The 21,305-nt window shown below is 37.2% G+C and overlaps 1 protein-coding gene across 1 annotated transcript; it reads left to right on the top strand.

Moving 5' to 3' along the window:
• Positions 1-26: 26 nt before the first annotated feature.
• GDI2 (GDP dissociation inhibitor 2) lies at positions 27-20,900 on the top strand. The gene is made up of 11 exons (XM_075208575.1): positions 27-170; positions 8,972-9,079; positions 9,418-9,517; positions 10,022-10,156; positions 10,931-11,129; positions 11,636-11,767; positions 12,436-12,535; positions 17,030-17,201; positions 17,699-17,843; positions 18,841-18,895; positions 19,951-20,900. The coding sequence occupies exons 1-11, from the start codon at positions 126-128 to the stop codon at positions 20,098-20,100; spliced, it is 1,341 nt and encodes a 446-aa protein (XP_075064676.1). The 5' UTR covers positions 27-125; the 3' UTR covers positions 20,101-20,900.
• The last annotated feature ends 405 nt before the right edge of the window (positions 20,901-21,305 follow it).

Raw genomic sequence — 21,305 nt, 5'->3', positions numbered from 1 at the left:
GAGTGGGCGTCCGTGCTCGTCCCCGTGGCTTCCCCCTGCCTGCGCTTCCGCATCCGCTGTACGCGCAGTCTGTGAGCGCGCTCCCGACTTTCCTCTGACACCCGAGTCACCCGCATTCTCTCAACATGAATGAGGAGTACGATGTCATCGTTCTGGGCACCGGCCTGACGGTGAGAGCATGTTCCTTTACTCTTCCGGGTGTAACGGGCCACACCTCAGCTGTGTGGCCTTCAGATTACAGCTATACTCTGTCCACAAGGCCTAGGAACCGGGGCACTCCCCGCCTGGGAAGATGCAGCTCCGACGTAGCACAGCCTCCCAGGCTAAATCATGTAGTGACTGTACTTATAGCCTTTTATTGTTATGTATGTAGACAGCATTTCTTTCTTGGAGGGAGACAATTGAAGAGAGTGCTGATTTAAACCATACAATTGCATCAACTTGTATGTTCCCACCTATAGGGTTCTGCATATATAAAATAGAGATGTAGAGAGAGGGATTGAATGCTTCCTTTATAGACATCCAAACGTGGGAATGTTCAAGTAGTTCATTATATGTATGGTCAGCACCCAGTTAGTGGTCTATCCTCTATAGAACAAAATATAATGTTAAATAGAATAACATTTTTGCCTCTTTCCCAGTTTGGCTTTGAAAGTTTACATGTTTTGCCAGTGGAATTTGTTCTTAAATATTATTTGTCCTACCCGAAACGCATTACATAGTAGAAAGAATTGACTGTCCTTGTCCCAGCTCGTGTCATAGACTCTGTATGTTTTCAAAATGCTAATTTACACATAATATGGAATGGTGAAACACAGATTTCTGGAACTTATTTATGCAAAATAACCTATTTGGCTGCCAAACTGGGCTTCTGCAACATTTCACTCCTCTTGCATTATGTTTAACTTCACACAAAGGGGCACATTTATCAACAGTCGCAAAAAATGAAAAATGGTTTTCAATCCTTATCACATTGATAAGGATTGGAATATTTCTCATATTTATTAAAATACAACACAGGAACAGCAGTTCCAAAAAACTGCTGTTCCTGTGAAGTGGAAAATATACCTACCACTGCCTCTTAACTTCTGAAGACGTTTGCGATCCACAGGGGTCCTCTTCGCACTCCATTGCGCATGCGCACAAACATCCCCGCAATATAGGGAGGGATCATGTGATCCCTCCACACATGTGCTGTGAAGCTCTGCTCTTCGGAGCAGAGCTTCACAGTGTTGAAAACTGTCAAAAATGGTAATGTAATGCCAGTCTGAGCTTGGGGTACATTACCATAAGTGTAAAAGTATTTTCGAAAATTGTCAAATTGCGGTACATAGCAATCCCGATAGACATCTATGGGGACTGCTATGTATTTCGGAGAAAAAAATGCAAAGCGACAAATATCGATATCTGCTATGAGGCAGTGTTGATAAATTAGAAAAACACTTAAATATGCGTCCATTTTGGGGAATTTACAACTAAATTATCTATAATAAATATGCCCCAATTGCAGTTAACATTTTATAGTCATTAAATAATGCTTTTTTATTATTATTACACAAGAAAGAAATTTAAAGCATGTGAGTTAGGTGTTAAGGCCATTTGCTTAAAATATTTAAAGGTATATGCCATGGCAAAAAGATTATTAAGTTTACTGCTATTAGATTGAGTTATAAGCATCTGAGTTAGAACATGTTTTTTTCCCTGTTTTTAAGAGTATTTAGTCTCTTTAAATCCAAAATACAAGTTATTGTATGTAAAACCTAATACCATTCATAAATATCTATAATATAAATGTCTAGTGGCGTGTGTTAGTCTGTGTGTGTGTGTGTGTGTAAAAAATAAAACCAAGCTGAAGTGCCACCTGCTGGGCGGAGTTATACACTGACCTACTAAATTCTTAGTGTGTGTAAAAAAAAAAAAATCAGAAAGGGCTGAAATTTGGTATACTAAGATGTTTTTAATTTGTTAATTTAATTTGTTAATTGTTAAAAGTGTTTATAAAGATTTAAAAAAAATATATATATATATTTCTTGAAGGAGAAGTGACAGTTGGGAGTGGTTGGTGGTTGCCGGGGGTGATAGTGGGGAGTGGTTGGTGGTTGCCGGGGGTGACAGAGTGAGAGCAGTGTGATACTCAGGACCGCTGAGAGAGATCCCTGTGTCTGGATAGACATCTGGATAGATGTGGCGATGAAAATGAAGGATGAGGTGATGGAGAAGAATGATGAGGCGGTGACATGTGGACAAAACCACGTTAAAAAAGGGCGCTTACATCGAGAAGTAATGCTCTTCCCCTGAGGAGGCCTGGGCTATGGCCCAAATGCATGACAATAACCTTTTTAACACCTTAAGTAGCTTGATTTGACTAGAATGCATGAGTATCATGCACGGGTTAACTTGTATGTAAATATTTCAGATGCCCACCAGAGCTAAAGATATTTGAGATAAAATTGCTGTTGCATGTATATTCTCTAACAGAATTCTGCGCGGAGGGTGCATTAGTGTGGTAGTATAGGTGGGATTAAGGTACACTCCAATAAAGAGATGGATTTCAGAGAGCATTTAAAGATTTGGAGGTTAAGTTAGAGTGATTGAGCATGGTAAAGAATTTCAGAAGTAGGTAGCAGCACAGGAGAAGTATTGTAGGCGAGAGTGATTGTTTGCTTCCTGACCACAAATTGTGTACAAATGGCGGTCAAAACCAGATGACATTCATTAAGGAAATTCAGTAGGTCCAGTGCTGGAGCTTCAAATTTCTAACTCTTTAAGACCAAATGCTTTAGATCTGCAGTTTCCTGTCCAGTACACCCAATTCTTCACTGGTCAGTTGATCTGTGTAATAAGAGAGCGGGCACTTCATAGTCTAAGAACAGACATATAATACACATTGCTTTTCTTTAAAACTGGTGTCCCCTGTAGCGAAATGTCTGTGGTTGACTTTCCGCAAGTTCTTTGAAGTATCATATCGGAGTGGCATAGAATGTGCTAATATCAATGCTTTTGGCACACTGTGGTCATTGAAAGGGATTAGGATTTGTGTAAATAACATTTACACAGCATATCCTCTATTGTTTGCTGTTTTTTCAATAATGCAATGTTTAGCTGTTAACTGAAAGTTCTAATGCTCTAAATACATTTTGGTTTCAGCCCTACCCATTTCAAAGCGGCTTAAATGGGCACAAAAGAGAGAAAACAAAATATGTACCCATACTCAAGTAAAATGTGCCTGAGGAGGAGTTTTTGGTCACACAGCAGGAGGATGGATGACTTGCAGCTTCTTTTGAGCCAAATTGCCTAACAATGATTTGGGTGAAATAGATATCTGTAGCAGAAGAACCAGATATATTCTGTAGGAAAGTAAATTTGGAAGTTTCTGGTATGTAGGTCAATTGAAACAAAATGTTTCATCGTGACTTATAAAAACCCTGAAGAATTCCTGTTTGTTTGGTGTATGTAAACGCTTTAAAATTGGAATATATTTAATTCTATGGCCCCATTCACATGCAACTGCTGAAGATCTTCCCACATCTGCAGCACTGACCTATTGAGATCGGATACAATTCAAAAAGCTGAGACTGCAATTATTTGAGCTACTGTGATGTCAGTGGCCAGGCCCCTGTGTTTGAATACATCAGTCTACAGTGTTTTGTTTTAGTTGAGCAAGACTTGAGCATTTTCACTGTATGCCTGTTTAATTAGAAGTACTGCCTTCCTAACATGTCATTTTGCTCCATAGGAGTGAGATCATGGGAGTGAGATCATGGTGATATCATATTTAGTTAATTATTAACATATCAGTAGTTTCAGTTATATTATTCAGCTCTTTAATGACCTTTGATTTATATAAAATGGCAAAATTGCTCTGTAATGATCCTTTACATTTTTTCTTTACAATATTTTGTATGTGTATTTTCTGTATTATAATGGTTGAGTGCTGTGTAATTTTATGTTTTCCTTTTCTTTTTATGAGAAAGTTCAGCCATATGAATAGCCCTTAGAACACATCTGCATTTGCCACAAAGACATTTGTGTTCTTGCACAAATGATGCACTGTTTTATGGCATGACTTTGCTGTTTATATAATGGCACAGCATTGGGGAAGTTACTTTTTAAAGAAACATTAAGATAAAATGTAACAGAGTTCCTACTAGAATATATTTTTGTGTTTTTATTTCTAATGCAGTGTTGAGTATATTAATATTGAAATTTTATACTGGCTGTAATGCAGCTCGACTGTTTTATGTGCCATTTTTAAACCAAACAAACACAAAGAAAAAATTGGTGTACAGTTTACATTTTGGTGCTTTACTTTAATTGTTTTGTCAGATGACTAAAGTAGTTGCCAAATGTACTGTTGATGAGGCCCAAATATGTATTGTGATCTCCAGCCAAGAGCACAGGTAAATTATAATCTATAAATATAGATTGGTTTTATAGCAAGTCTTTAAAACAGGCCCTAATTGTTAAAACTGATGTTAGTGGAGGTAGTTGGATATTAAATCTCTCTGCTTCAGCCCATATAGCTGGTGACAAAGTCATTTGTGCTTTTTAGCATCCCCAAAAGTCTGCTTTGTTTGGAACTGAACATGAGAGCCTTTGCACTGTGATATAGGTTCAACACTATTCAACCGTGTTTGACTTTTGTACTAACAAGACAAAATAAACGCAATGCCGTTGAGTATATTTACCAAGTGGTATAGCTAAGCCTATACTAAACTGCTGAAAGCTTTTAGATCAGTTGGGGCTCATTCTCCTGGGCAACCACTTGTACTTTGTTCATTTTGTTTTCTTTTCAGAGCATTTGGAGACTTAAAGCTTCCCAGCAGCACAGTGTAGTATTTACTTAATGTGTCCTTCCATGGATCTGTTATATTTTATACATCCTTAATGCTTCTGATCACTGGAAGCAAGCGTCACAATTGACACACAGCATACAGAATTTGTTTTTATGCATTTATTAAAGTCTTTATTTTATTCAGTATTAGATGCCTCCTTTTCATTTGGAGACTGCTACTTAGTTAATATAGGCTATGTTTAGTTATTGTTCAGTTGATTTTTTATTTTTTTTGCTGTAACTTTATCATGGACTGTTGAGTGGAGACCAGGAAACTAATTTGTGCATTTAGCCTGTTCCTAGCTCTGCTGTGGTATGTGGGATTGTTTATTTCTGGCTTTCACTTAGCAGTGGTTTCACTCAAAATCTCATTTTGATCATACCCATTTTACCATTTAAATGTATGTTGTAGCCCTGTATACATAGAACTTGATGTGTCGGAGTAGTGACTGGTTATTTAATGGGATCATTAACAGTAATATTACGTTTGTTATGATTTTTAATAAATGTGTTGACCCAAAGGACATCTTCTTTCACTACATTTTTGTAGCATTAGTGAGTTTTATAGTTTCTGTTATAGTTTGTGTGGTTACTCATGTTCCCGTTTCATAATTTTCTACCAAAATGCCTGGGATGCCTAAGCATTCAGACTGATGCGAGTGTGTTCTCTGTACAGCGCTGCGGAAGTAGTGGCGCTATATAAATAGCTGATGATATGCCAGGTGAAAGTCTGATCAAACAATGACTGGTGTGTGAGAATTCTCATCAGAATTTATAGAAATCCATGAAAAACTTGACCTACACTGTCTGGGCTTCAATCATTGGTCAAATGTCATAGTTTCATTAACATTTAATAGACAAAGTACCCATACATACTGTGATTTTTAACTGGATTTTTTTGAGGTGCTGGGAATATTTATAGGAATATTGTTTAGAGGAAATTATATTACGCAAGGCCCTACTTTGCCATCAATATTACGTGTTATATACACTTACTCTCTATAGTGGAGTGTGTCTAACCCCTAACTTTGATTAAAATGTCTGCCTTGTTTTGTATTCAAATGTATTTTCCTCTGAATTGTATACAAATCTCCAACATGAGTAGCTTTTCTCATTGGCAGTTTGGAAGCCTTGGATGCCTGCAACTGACCTAGTGGTTTATGCTGGCTGTATATAGATTGCACAATGACAGCTTAATACCACCTATTTTCAGTTCTTATCAGCTCCTGTACATTTTACATTTAATTGTGACTGCTAATATTGGCTTTTATGTAAGCCAACTTGTATTTTTCCTTTAGCAGACCAGTCATTGTGTCTGCAGTTATGTCTGATGTTGAGGAGCAAGATCTACCTAATAGCCTCTTCAGTATCCCAAATTAATCTATACCGAAGACATAATCTCTTCAGTTCTTCTTTCACCCCACAGCACACATGGAATATTTTTTCATGGCAGTTAAATGTCTATTAAAAATTACAAGTTTAATTAATAACTGACCTGCTCTGTCAGTTGTTCTGTTTCTTGTGTAAACTAATTTTTAACAATACAACTTCACTTCCTGCTACTGTTGATGAGCCCAATGCTTAATTGCGTTTTGTAAGATCTGTTTTTATTTCCTTTCTCTTTTGCTATTATCCTGTTTTTTTCCCCATAATGGGAATTCCTAGTATTAGAAGGATCAATTTGTATGAACTTTGAGCATATCTAGCATCAACCATATTTACATTGTATTGCAGCAGTGCTGCTGAACATTTTCAGCTTTCTGTCTATTCCATTGGTCTCACTTTTATTATTCCTTGTATTTGCAGTTCCTCCCAATGTGACAGTGAATAGAAGCATGTAGTTGATTGGCAGCTCTTTCTGTATGAAGTTTACGGGTTATAGAAAGCTCCCAAGGAGTGTTTGTGCTTCCTCACAAACTCCTTCAATTTAATGTGACACTCACACCCTTTATGATTTGCACCTTACCCTTAATCTCAATAATAAGCTTAAAATTAGATATTTGATAAAAGAGAAAAATCTATCTGTAACAACAGAAGGCATTATAACCCAATATTTTTCAATGTCGCGCTTAAGCAACATGAATTTTGCATTACTTTTATGTAATAATGTTTACATTTTTAGCTTTTCGTTGGCAGAGGTGCTCTGAAGCAACATCTAAATGTATGTTTACAGTGGTCAGTTGTTTCAGAAGTTCCAGTATTGATCACTAGATGGTGTATGAATATAAGCCTTTTCTGTATAGTTCAAAGTGATTAAAGCCCTTTTACCTTTGGCACTTTTGATAAATCTGCCCACATGTGTCTTGCATGCAGTACCAGCCACAATATGCATGTTTAATTTTCATATTTAGTAGTATAGCCAGTGTGCTCCAGGTAAAGGTTTTGGACTCTTTTTTTTCTTTTTGTTTGTGTTTATTGCGTGATCTCAAAACATATTAAACACTCTGACACTTGTAGTCCAAAAAAATTAGATAAGTAAATGGATTTTCAAGTACAGACTTTAAGTCTTTACACTACTGATCACTACAGACAACGCTAATTATATATATAGAACATTATTATACTGCTGGAAAGTTTTAGAGAAGTGTTAATAAACAGTCTGACACCATAGTAACAGAACGACAAAGTAGGAGGTTTTTTTTTCTCTGCTTTTTACTAGCGTTTTTCAACACCTGTATGCCAAACCTTGCATTGATTGGTATGGTGCTGAAAAAAATGTTTGCAATTTTGCTGTGCTTTTTGAGGATATATTGCAGCAGACACTGAAGGCATTTGGTCATTCTGGTTTTGTAACATTGCTATTTGTATAAGCCTTTTAATGTCTAATAATTAACAGTAGTTGATAAATGTGTATGAAGTTTTAAATAACAAGCTGCTATCTTGGCCTGAGAAGAGGGACTTTTGATCTGTAGTTTAATTTCTTCTTGGCAGAGTTGCAGACTAAGGACAGTTATATGATCTCTTAGGCCATTGTTTAGTTTCAATAGATTTGGCAAAATGATAGTGCTTCTATTTTTGGTGTAATAAATATTGAGCGTTTATTGTATAGGTTACCAGCGGCTCCCAGGGGTGCCGCGGCTATGAAGTGAAAAAAAAACGTACCAATCCGGCGTTGCCCAGAACTCGGCATCCTCTCTCCTTGCTTCTCACTGAATGTTGATGCTGGGTCCCGGGCGCCACCGGATTGGTAAATTTTGGTTTTGTTTTTTCTCTTCCTGGCCCCCAGGATGCAGAGTGAGGGGAATGCAGAGTATTATTCTTTGACAGAAATATAATTGAAAAAAATATATAAAAATAATCTTTTCCCTAGGACTTATGTGTATTATTTTTGCATACAACTAAATAAGTGTTTCTGTCCTGATCTAAATACTTACTATGTTTTTTTGACCCAACTACTTATAAAATGGGGCTGCTCGGTAATTCTCTTGGAGGGCTGCTTTAAAAAAATTATGGAGATTCTAAGGGTGCCGCGAACTGCAAAAATTTGGGAACCACTGGCTTGGACATTTCTTCTGGTCCTCTTATCTGACTGATTGCTAAGGATGATTGAGATTTGACTGCCATTTTTAGATCACTTCCTGCTTGATTTTGTTTTTGAGGGTAGATGAAAGCTAAAATCAGGCAAGTAAAAAAACATTTTCTACATAATTGCAGCCCCCCTACCATTTAGTTCTATGTCTAGCATTGATGTCAATGCACAAGCACCGGCGACTGCACTTTGTGTGACATCAAACTGATGTCCTTTCATCGAAGTACAAGTTGTGTAAGTTTCACAGTCCACTGAATTGTGCCCAACTGTGAAAAGATTAACAAATAGTCTAGTTCCAGCATTACAAGAAAACTGTTTTATTGGCCTTGTGAGTAATGGGGTATTTTATTGGAGACTGAACAAAGGTTGTGTTATTAAACTATTTGACACATGACTGTGAAACTAGAAACGGCAATCCATTTCTTTTCTGTACCCCCTATTTAGAATGCACCACCTTCAGCATGGAAAAATAGGTCCATAATGGTTTAATTCCTTTATTTCCACAAAATGTTGTTGAATGTAATATTGCCCTGTCCTCTGATTTAATTATAAAGAGAGAGATCTTTTCTGTGTTTTATTAGTAACTTAATTTTGTTTTTTAATTGTAGGAATGCATCCTGTCAGGAATAATGTCCGTAAATGGCAAGAAGGTGTTGCACATGGACCGCAATTCTTACTATGGGGGAGAGAGTGCTTCCATTACACCCCTGGAAGATGTAAGAATGTACCCTTGATATCTTCAAAAACAAAAGTCTGTACAGTGTTATTTCAGCTACAATTGGACATTTTGTCCTAATTCTAAAAGAAAAAAAACAAACATTCTATTGATCTGAAAAATATAAAGTAATTTGGTGGTCAAAAATATATAATTTTCAATGTTTTTTATAACGTGTACATGTTTGCGTCCAGTGTCTAGTATGTCAGTACACTGTTGTATAGCGAGATGAACAGAAATGACTCGTGTAGATTTATCTGTTTGCTGGGGAGGTCTAAATTTAAAAATAATATAATATAAATATCCAAAGTGTGAAAGCAGTTTTATTTTGACTTTTAGTTGTACAAAAGGTTTAACCTCCCCGGAAGCCCTCCAGAGTGCATGGGACGGGGACGAGACTGGAATGTGGATCTGGTTCCTAAATTTCTCATGGCTAATGGTAAGATCATTTTGCTGTTTACCTGCTTTTTACCAAGCCGAGGAATTCATGCACCTCTTGTTTCAGGTAACAGGGTTTATTACGGTGTTCCGAGTTCACAAGTGTCTACTTTGATGGATTTGCTCAATTTACCCTCTCGTCACTTCAATTATACTTTAAATGAATGAGCGAAAAATTATATCTAGTTTGCAGCTATTGGTGATTGGACACTTTATTGGCTTGAAATGTATCATGTTTTATATTTTATTTTGCATCTGTAGAATCTCAATTGGTGTCTTTGAATTAAAACAAATTTAAAAAATTGCCTAATGTTAAAAGTAACTATTCCTTGCTATATGCTTTTAAAAGGATAAATGCAATGAATGGAAATGTGGGTACCGAAATCTTTCCATTTTGTTGTGTTAACCTTGTGTTTATGTAATCTAAATCTTTAAGAATAGACCATTATTGCCATTTATGCCACGGTACTTCCAGCAGTGCTATAAATATATCTCTGGTTTTCAGGCCAATTGGTGAAAATGCTGCTCTTCACTGAAGTTACTCGTTATATGGACTTTAAAGTGATTGAAGGCAGTTTTGTCTACAAAGGAGGAAAAATTTATAAGGTTCCTTCTACAGAAACAGAAGCTCTGGCTTCCAGTGAGTAGTTTACTTACAATAACGAATGCTAACTTAAGTTCTAACACATGGCTGCATGTGTACCTTATGTATTGAAATATGAAATAATGCTTTCATATAGCTTGTATGCAATTTTTGTTCTTTTTTTTAAACCACTGTCCAAAAACAAATGATCACCTACCACTGTCTAGTAAAAGCAGGTCTGTGAGACCCTGTGCATGTTGTGGGGTTGAGAACTCAGAACTGCCAACTTGCTCTGTAGAAGGTTCATTTCATTTATGTAACTGAGAAAACAGCAGACAGAAGAAGATGTTTGAATTTCAGAACGCTGCATTATTCCACAGATATCTGCAGCATGAGTACTAACTTAATATAGACAACAGAACAGATGTTTCTAGTACATTATCCCTGGGGTCTAAGCCATAAAGAGCAAGTTCTGTGCTGCACAGATATTTAAGCTTGTTAATGTTGGTTGCACTAGTCTGGATAGAATTTGAGAGTACCCAGTCATGATGTTTCTTAATGACACTGCAGCTTTTGCCTTCAATACGCAACCCAGGATAAGCAGGTTTACGATTTACTTCACTAGAGAAGTGTAGCATTACGTGTTAAATTACCCTGTATTTACCCTTCCTCTTGCTTTGTCTACTAGGTTTTTAAATTTACCTCTTCAAATGGTTGTCTCTTGGATACTAAATGTGCTTGTTTTATACAAATGTAAGGAGAAAGGTAGTTTATATGTTTCTTACCTTTTTGTTTTTTGCATCCCCTTTTTCGCATCCCCTTTTTCGAAAGGTCTGATGGGCTTGTTTGAGAAACGACGATTTAAGAGGTTCCTAGGCTTTGTTGCAAACTTTGATGAGAATGACCCAAAGACCCTGGAAGGAATTGATCCCAAGAAAACAAACATGCAAGATGTTTACAAGAAATTTGATTTGGGCCAAGATGTCATGGACTTTACAGGTCACGCTCTGGCTCTGTACAGAACTGATGAGTGAGTTTTTTTTAAATGGGCCTCGGTAATGTGTTTTTTTGTAAGAATGTGACCACTTTGAGGAATGCTTTTCATAATTGATAAAGTTGCAGCATGCTCTACTCATTAAGCTTCATAAACTGATGTGAATAGACATGACATCTTTAAAATCTTCATGTATGTCCATGTGATCAGGACTACACTATGGAATCTTAAACTAATTTGATCAGTCCTTGGTTCTGGATATGAGCCTGGTATATTACATTCATTTCCCTGTCTTCCATATTTGCGGGATTGACATGTGGTTCACTGTTGACTGCATTCAATAGATAGCATGAAATCTGTGTATCTTCATCGTTTGAAACACACCTATTCACAGAGACTAAATGGGTAGGGTTTTTTCTTCTGACAAATGGTAATGTAAATGCAGTGCCCCATACTTTTTTAGAAGCTGGGAAAATGAACTGTAACACTTCTGTTTGCATGTATCATTTGTTGATTGGCTTTTCTGTTTATTTACCCACTAGGTATATGCATCAGCCCTGTCTCGAGACTATAAATAGGATTAAGCTATACAGTGAATCCCTAGCACGATATGGCAAAAGCCCTTATCTTTATCCACTTTATGGCCTTGGAGAACTGCCACAAGGGTTTGCCAGGTAAGGCACCAGCAACGCATCATCATTCTACTTGCACATAACCACAATTTGACTGTTAGTTTTGTATGTAAGAAAAAAAACACTTGTAACTATTCCTGGGTTAAGTTAGATGTTTGGCTGCCTAAATACATGGTGGTGGTATGTGTTTTGTCCCTCCCCTTATCCCCTAGCTTTAGTATGGTTTAGCATTTAACCCCTTTTATATCTAATGATTTGCACCTCCTTGTCTTTACACACTTCCATATTTTTGGATTCCATCAGTTTATTGCCAGGTTATTTTTTGTATTTTTTGAGAGAATGTATTAATTATATATTGGGCGTTAAATGGAAAAAATAGACATAAAATACTTCTCATAGTTGTAGAGAATTACCACAAAACATAATTGTCTACTTCTGAGGTATACAAGTGCAAAATGTGTGTTGTACCATAAATCGGGATATAGACCTTCTGCCCTCCCCATCCCTGGAAATACAAGTAATGGTTATAGCACCCTCTGATGGTTTACGTTTAGCATTGCATTATTAGTGCTGCCTTGTATGGTGGACCTGGCTCAACAAAATAGTCACGCTTCACAAAGTAATAATGAAGCTCAGACCTGTTGTTTTTGTTATGGATAGCAGTTTATAGGTTTTTAAATAAATAAGTTTATTGTGGTCTTTCTTTGCAGATTAAGTGCCATTTATGGAGGAACCTACATGTTAAACAAGCCAATAGAGGAGTTGGTAGTTGAGAATGGAAAGATTGTTGGTGTAAAATCTGAAGGAGAGGTAAGCATTCTTGAACTCTTTTTTTCTTAAATACATTTGGCCAGTGATGTGGAAAGCACAGTTTTAGCTAGCCTACTATACGGTCAATGAATTGAAGAACTGTATTTGTATATGCTAAAATACGTGTTTTTTTTTTTTAATTTTTTGTTTAACAATTTATGACTAGACATAGATTTTATTGTATTTAAAGGAAGTAGTATTCTTCTTGTTGATACTTCATGGAGTTGGCATGTATACCTTTGCTTGAATTGTTTATAAACATCATCACATATACAAACTTGCTATTCATTTACAGTAATGAGGGAAATCCTTCTGATGAAGAGAATGGCTGTGGTGTCACAGCACGGACATATTTTTGCATATTGATCAGTGAGAAGAGGCCTGTGTAGCAGTAGGGGTGACCTGTTAGGTTTAGTGTAACATAGATCTCAGTGACTGGTAAGTCCGTTACTAATAGATCCAGGTTATACTGAATCTATCAATGCTAGCTTAAAGGGGTACATTTCCCTAGTTTAAGTAACTGACAAGATCTGTACCTTTTTTTATTGTAGGCCCTATTACTGCATCTTACATTAAAACTGGTAACTGAACTCCACATTTCAATTAATGTCTTTAATTTTTCTAAATAAAAAAAAAACTAAAAAATTATACAGGGCATTATGCTGATAGTATTTGCTAACATTGCTTATTTTGGGTCGGATATTTTCTCAGTGCAGCTTCTAGACTGTGCTACAGTGTCTCTGGCCACATTAGTAGTTGTTGTTAATTGTACAAGGGAAACCTTAAAAGCATATATGGTGTGCAAGCTATGTCTGCCTTCTCAATATCTCTTGTCTGTGGTTCATCACTCAGGACAATTCCAGTGCTGGATGTCAGCATCTTCAGCTGGCTTCAGTTGTGGAAAGAAGCCATTAAAATAGAAGTATAGGTTAGCAAAAGATATACAACAGCTTTTAACTATAGCTTAAATATTAACAAGGTTAATTTAAATATAAAAGTGGATTATTATTTTAACTCCCCATTGCTGAGGCTTTTTACACCCATGGTGCTGGGCATATTTTGGCACTCTTTGGGCTGGTCACATTCCTACATCAATAGCAGTAGTTTGTTTATGCAGTACCCACACAAATTATAACTTATTTTCTAAAAATGTCTTCTGGGAAGAAAAAACATTAGTTTGCTTACACATGCATTTAGTTCACTTTCAGATGTATATTTTTTTTTTTATATTATTTTTTTCTAAACACCATCAACAAATACACCATTAAGAGAATTGGGCCAAAAGACGTTCAGTGTGTATGCATGTAGGAGCAGTATCACACACACAATATAATACCTGAAAGCCATAAACCTATGAAAAATTGACTAAAGTACAAAGCTGCTAATAGTTCATATTTAGGGATAAATGGCAGTATTCTAATAATCAAATGCCAACTAAAGTCTCTCCATAAAAATGGTTTAAAATCACTAGTGAAATCAGTCTGGTCAGTAAGGTAATAGAACCTAAGTGGCAGAAACACTTCAAATTCCAATGGCTCCAAAGATTACTTTCACTTTAAGGGGCAGATTCAATTCCCTGCGTTGGTCTTCAGAACAGTGCAGGTGCGCATAATTACTGTTATCACGGTAATTAGCTGATTTTTGCTTGCAGCTCTGAGCCATGAGTAAAAATCAGTGGAGATTTTCTTACAGATCCTGCTGCGGAGAATTGAATCTGAGCCTAAGAATGTAGAAGATGAGCTCCATTAGCCATGTTACTTGCATGCAAATGCAATGATTACAGACATTTCTCTTGAAAAGAAGAAGCCAGCTTCTGAATAAAAGTCAGTGTTGTATCTCCAGTGTGGTCAGTTGTTTATCAAATAAGTCCCATAAGTGATTTTGGGGGATTGTACATAGGTCTTTAAGACACAGAGGGGCATATTCAATTAGCTTTTGGATTCGCGGTAACGCGCGTTGCCGCGAAAAGTGCGCGTTCTTGCGGGTATTACGGTACCGCATTAACGCGGATTTTCGTTCGCAACCCTATGGGCTGCGAACGAAAATCCACGTTATTGCGGCACCGTGTATTACGTTTCGCGGCTGTTCCGGCGCGTTACCGCGAATCCAAAAGCTAATTGAATATGCCCCTGAATGTTTGCATGTTTTAGGAGAGTAACATAGAACCAATGAATAAGAATATAGAGCAGTCCGAAGGGTTGATATGAACCCATGATTGGTTACAATATAATAAGGAAGTGGGACTTCAGAAAGGTATGCAATTTGAGGGAACAGATAGGATAATTAGTAAATGACCTCCACTTAGGCTATTGGTCGATTTGGAATATTTAAATCAGGATACTGTGGCTTACAATTTGTCTTGGAAAAAAGTAGCATTTAGCAAAACGTGTATTTGCGTTTTGCTTTTGTGGTTTTCTGCTTGTTCTCTGGATACCTGTCTGTAAACACAGTGTTAGTAACATTGCTTAATATTTGCTATCACGGCAGGAGGCTTGGAGTAAGGTTTAGTGTGTGTGCTTGCGGTGATATGGTGATAGCTTTTTAGGCAATACAAATGCTGGTTAAATACTGGATGCTGAGTCAAATAGATCAACAGCAGTGACTGGGCTTATGAAGCTTATATAACTCCATTCTAAAGCAAACAAGGGGCATAATAATAATTATACTCCAGGATATCCACATTCCCAAGGAATGTGTAATTATAAAATTACCAAGAGAATCAAAATGAAATAATTGGTAAATATTTACCAATCTCAAGGAATACGAATTTAATATTTAAAAAAAGTTAAAGTAACACATGACACATATATTGCGCTTTAAAAAAAGCGCGTATTTTAAGCTTAGTTCCTGCCGTATTTAAATCCAAACAACTGCTAAATTAAGTGTACTCAAGAGAAACCCTGCACTTGAATCTGCCGCATCTGCGTTGACACGCCTTTTTGTACTTTGCCTAAGTCTGTCTGTCCCTTCCCGTTCCCGTTTTGCCCTTCCAATTTATAGGCGGTCGTAAGTGTCATTTGCATTTGCACGGTGGCTCATTGGTTAGCACTTCTGCCTCACAGTACTGGGGTCATGAGTTTGATTCCCAACCATGGCCTTATCTGTGTGGAGTTTGTATGGTCTCTCCGTGTTTGCCTGGGTTTCCTCTGGGTGCTTCAGTTTCCAACCACACACCAAAACATACCCTAGACCCTAGTGTGTGTGTGTGTGTGTGTCTGTGTGTGTGTGTGTCTCTGTGTGTGTGTGTGTGTGTGTGTGTGTCTCTGTGTGTGTGTGTGTGTGTGTCTCTGTGTGTGTGTGTGTGTCTGTGTGTGTGTGTCTCTGTGTGTGTGTGTGTCTCTGTGTGTGTGTGTGTCTCTGTGTGTGTGTGTGTCTCTGTGTGTGTGTGTGTGTGTCTCTGTGTGTGTGTGTGTCTCTGTGTGTGTGTGTGTCTCTGTGTGTGTGTGTGTCTCTGTGTGTGTGTGTGTCTCTGTGTGTGTGTGTGTCTCTGTGTGTGTGTGTGTCTCTGTGTGTGTGTGTGTCTCTGTGTGTGTGTGTGTCTCTGTGTGTGTGTGTGTCTCTGTGTGTGTGTGTCTCTGTGTGTGTGTGTCTGTGTGTGTGTGTGTCTCTGTGTGTGTGTGTCTGTGTGTGTGTGTGTCTCTGTGTGTGTGTGTCTCTGTGTGTGTGTCTCTGTGTGTGTGTGTCTCTGTGTGTGTGTGTGTGTCTCTGTGTGTGTGTGTGTGTCTCTGTGTGTCTGTGTGTGTCTCTGTGTGTCTGTGTGTGTCTCTGTGTGTCTGTGTGTGTGTGTGTGTGTGTGTCTCTGTGTGTGTGTCTCTGTGTGTGTGTCTCTGTGTGTGTGTGTGTGTGTGTGTGTGTGTGTGTCTCTGTGTGTGTCTCTGTGTGTGTCTGTGTGTGTGTGTGTGTCTCTGTGTGTGTGTGTGTGTGTGTGTGTGTGTGTTAGGGAATTAAGACATTAGGCTCCAATGGGGCAGGGATTAATGTGAGTGAGTTCTCTGTACAGCGCTGCCGCATTAGTGGCGCTATATAAATAAATGATGTTGATTTGCGTTTGGACATTAATTGCATGCAATGGTGTTAGTTGGCATACGGTCCATTTCCGAGCTTGTGCAGAATGGCAGAAGCACACATACACCAGACAGCTGGCTAATGGTCAGCTGCAAAGCCCAATGCTTGAGTATATCTTACAGAAGTTCTGAAAAGCCTGGAGAACTTTAGGGGAATTTGTTGTTTTAAGTATTTTCTCCATGCTTGCTATGTACTAGATTTTTTAAGGAGCTTCTGCTGGGAAGGTGAATCTGGGCATTTTCAGAGACTTGCAATTTTTTTTTTTTTTTTTTTTGTATAATTGATTCCCTGTAAACGTCACTTGTAAATAAAGTATGCCCTGTTTTCGGTAAACATTGGTTGCAGTTTTGCGTGTTTAATCCCCTCCTTTCTTGCCCCCCCCCCCCTTTTTTTAAAGTGTGGCTATGACTTTTCATTCTGTTTTTACAGGTTGCACGATGCAAACAGTTGATTTGTGACCCTAGTTATGTTCCAGATTGTGTCAATAAAGTGGGGCAGGTTATTCGTGTAATTTGTATTTTAAGCCACCCAATAAAGAACACAAATGATGCCAACTCCTGCCAGATCATCATTCCTCAAAACCAGGTCAACAGGAAATCTGGTGAGTTTTCTATGTATTGAGCTGTATGATTTACCCAGTACATACTTGAAATCGAGGTGATTTTTTAATGTATTTCTTTCTGGTACAATAGTTTATAAATAGTTAAAATGTATGGATTTGTTGTAACATGTACATTCTCAATGGCGGTGTGGGAATATAAGTAAATAGTGTTTGATAGTATTATAATGAGGCATTAAATGTGGCAATATATAGCATACCACCATAAACATCTCCACTTCAAACACTGCATGTTTTATATCTACATAGCCGATATATATCAAATCTGATTTTAAAAATACACTGATATCTCATTTTTACCAGGAAAGGAGTTACAACACTATATTAGAATTTCAATTTGTAAAATGTTTAAATTTGTCATATGGTCTTATATGAGCAAATCGGATGCTAGAGATCTTACCAGTGCTGGTATTGATCTATTATGTATCCTTTTTATATATCCATGTTTCATTCTAAATGTAACTTTCTTAATCTTTAAGATATCTATGTGTGCATGATTTCCTATGCACACAATGTGGCCGCTCAAGGAAAATACATTGCTATAGTCAGCACTACTGTAGAAACCAATGATCCTGAGAGAGAAATTCGGCCTGCTCTCGATCTCCTGGAGCCCATTGAGCAGAAGTAAGTACACTTTTGTGTATATTAATATAGTGGGGTTAATTTGTAGTTTTTGAGCAGTCCTTTTAAGTGAAAAAAAATTAAGTTTTATGTTTGTGTTGAATTTGAAGAGTTAAAATGTAAAAAAAGACAGCTTCCTTGCTCTCTGGCTACATTTGCTATACCTTGGGACACCTGATGGTTCAAATGAGTTGCTGTCCACTCTCCTCATCCCACACAGCCTATTTCAAACAAGCTGAGAGCCTGTTGATGCCCTTTTCCATTTTCCAAATTAACTGAATGGGAAGCCGAAATGGTTTGGCAACCCATGTTTTGAGCCCCATCCCACAGGTTATAACCTCTGCTGTAATCCGATACATTTAATGACTGCATGTACCAATTCAAAGTGAGGTCAGTTAAGGTTGTCTGTAAAAGTGTAAGCAGGTAACATTCTTAAAATAAATGCAGGGAAGAAATATTTATAAAACACAAGTTTTAGCGACTAGTCTGTTTGCAAGTTTTAATATTGAGCAAAAACCAAAAGATCGACCAGTGTGTTGCTACAGACCATATAAAAACCCATTTGGAATTTAAGTCTGTAAACCATTTTCTGGGATCCATATCCCCTTATCTGATTGGGGGGGGGGGGGGCGAAACTGAAACCAATGTCCTATAAAGCCGATTTTAAACTAAGCCCCCAGTCCTTATTGCCTTCTCCCCTTTTACCATAATGCTAGGATCTCTTATATTCTCCATTATGCTGTTGGGATCCATTAGGCCATTGACATCCAAAGCCCCAGTGTAATAATCATTGCTGGCACAATCATTGTGCACCCTATCAGCACAGAGCTGGGGGACCCAGGAGTGAAACTTGCACAATTCTGGTAAGGAGCAGCATGTACTATAAACAGAAGCAGCAGCTGTGTGCAATTATCATTCACTGTCTAAATTAATGTTTTGAAAGTGTTCTGTTTTAAGATTGTGATTAAACTTATGTTTTATGTTTCCCCCTTCTCTTTAGATTTGTTAGCATTAGTGACATGTATGGTCCTACTGATTTGGGAACAGAAAGTCAGGTAAGTCTATGGCAGTATCAAGCTGAAGGTGTGAGCATAGAATTATTACAATAATGATATAGTCCAGCTCTGGAATTTCTGTTATATTTCTGTATAGGAGCAGGCATATGGCTGTTTTTAATATATAAATCTGCAAGACAACTATAATGTATTTTTAACAAGTGTCAAAATATGAATGTCAAGCACACTAAAACAAAGCAACATAACAGTTCAAATGTATGACACAAGGTGTACATATATGGTTCTGAAGCATATATAACAGAACAATACAATGATAGGGTATGTTCAATAGAACACTCACTAACTTCAAAAAAGTGTTTTAATGAAATGGTCTATGAATGTAAATTAAACAAAGATAATTGTCTTAAGAAGGATCTCCTTTTTGACATAACAAGAGACTGGGTCTGACTGTTTATTAAAGTGTAAAACAAAAACTGTCTTGAAATAGATTCTGGTCTGGGTCCTGCTATTAGGGTGTCCATGTGGCCTCTCCATAAAAATAGTGCCCTCACCTTCGAGTGGAGTATAAACCTCCTAGATAGATCTTCTAAATGCAAGTACAATATTATAGAGCTATATTCTCCAACAATGGTGGTCTCTCTATTACTCTGTTATCCTTATTATGCAAGTGTTACCTGCATTGGTGTGCGATCTGCGAAGACCAGTCCATGCCTGCCATAAATGAAATAAGGAGACTCAGCAGATTGAAAACCAAAATATATATGAGTTACTGGGACGTGGCTGGGTAAAAGTTTAGGAGTATAGCAATAATTTTAGATATTTGGCAATACACATACTGCACTTTCTGTCTAGAAACCGTTTTAGTTCTGTCTGCTTGTAGAGATGTCTTGTGAGTTCCCAATCAGGAAGGAGGGGCCTCTGCATCTGATAGAAATGTTTGGAGTATTTTGATCACCTATGCATTTAATGTAAGTGAGGCTGAAAATGTTTATCTAAAGGGAAGAAATGGCTGAATACATTTTAGGATATTTTTAGGGGCGACTGTTGGTCTGTAAGATGTAAATGTGCACCAGTAATAATATTCTTACCCACAGATCTTTATCTCACGCACTTATGACCCCACCACCCACTTTGAAACCACCTGTAATGACATCAAAGACATCTACAAGAGAATGATGGGATCAGAATTTGACTTTGAAGAGATGAAACGCAAGAAAGCTGATATCTATGGAGATAATCAGTGAAGACATGCCCAAATCTAGGAGAATTTCTGAATCTGCTACAAACATGTATTTCTGGAATTTAGGAACACTGTATGAAACTCTGTATTGTAAGGCCTGCTTTTTGTAAACACTGAAATTCAAGAATCCTGCACTGGTAATTGCTCTGTAACCCTTCTCCTATTTCATTTTGTGAAGAGGCTGCTGTCCAGAATCAAAATATATTTTGCTGTTTCTAGCTTACTGTCGAAGGCGCTGATATATTTTTTTCCAGTTTCATTGAAAGAGTAAATCATGAATATGGCTTCAGTTTTGACATTTTACCTGTGTATTTTAATTTTGTGTCCTTTCTGGTACACTGAAAAATGAAGAATTTATTTTTCTTTTCTTCTTTTTTTTCTTTTTTTTTTTTTTTATATAACGATCAGGATCTAAAGAAACATTTACCAGATGATCATTCTAATCTATTTTGCTGAAAGGCACTTGAAAGTATTTTGGGCAGCACCTCTGTTACTGCTATTCCCTCTCTGTTAGTTTCACATCAGCAGGTCTATTCTGCAATATGGAGCTCCAGGTGTGTGATTCTTGCAAAGTTTTAAACTTCTGACACCAGCTGGGAAAAGTTTGGCTGTAGACCTTTTTCTGTTTTAATCTAATAAAGTAACAAAACACGTCATTAGTATTATGCAGGTATTTCCTCTGTTTCCTGACATTATGAAACAGAAATGCAGTATTGATTTGACAGCGTCCTACCCTAAAATGCTGTTTTTATAGGGTTTACAATTATTTCTGTACTGCAAAGTAAAGCCAAATTGTGGAAACCATTACTGTGTTTTATTTTATGTGACTGCATAATGGGATTTTTCTCTTTATATTTTTTCTGTAAGACCTACAGCAGTGTCACATTTTCTGTCCCACTAATGGTAAAGGAACTCTCCTTAAAAGGTTTTCACATTATTCTGACTTTATAGATTTATCCATATTTGAGTTAGTAATGGGTAGTAAAAATATTGTTCATAGAGAGTTGTATAAACTGTGTAAAAACTCCTACACCTAGCCTTCAAAGAAAATCCTATTTCATGAAGCTTTTTTTTCTTAGACCAAAATCGACAATAAAATGCTAAGCTTTGTATAGACGTACATTTGTTCTCATAAAGCATGTGGTGTTCACGATCGCACTACACCAGGAACTTTAGATTCAATATAATGCTCCTCATCTTGTACACCTT

This window comes from Mixophyes fleayi, chromosome 4 (assembly GCF_038048845.1).
Source record: "Mixophyes fleayi isolate aMixFle1 chromosome 4, aMixFle1.hap1, whole genome shotgun sequence".
Taxonomy (NCBI): Eukaryota; Metazoa; Chordata; class Amphibia; order Anura; family Limnodynastidae; genus Mixophyes; species Mixophyes fleayi.
The sequence above is the reverse complement of the archived record's forward strand: the minus strand, read 5'-3'. Positions and strand labels throughout refer to the sequence as shown.

Coding starts and splice junctions, on each gene's coding strand:
- GDI2 (XM_075208575.1), top strand. CDS start 126: ATGAATGAGGAGTACGATGTCATCGTTCTGGGCACCGGCCTGACG. Junction 17,202..17,698: donor CCAGGTCAACAGGAAATCTG/GTGAGTTTTCTA, acceptor TTAATCTTTAAG/ATATCTATGTGTGCATGATT. Junction 18,896..19,950: donor ATTTGGGAACAGAAAGTCAG/GTAAGTCTATGG, acceptor TCTTACCCACAG/ATCTTTATCTCACGCACTTA.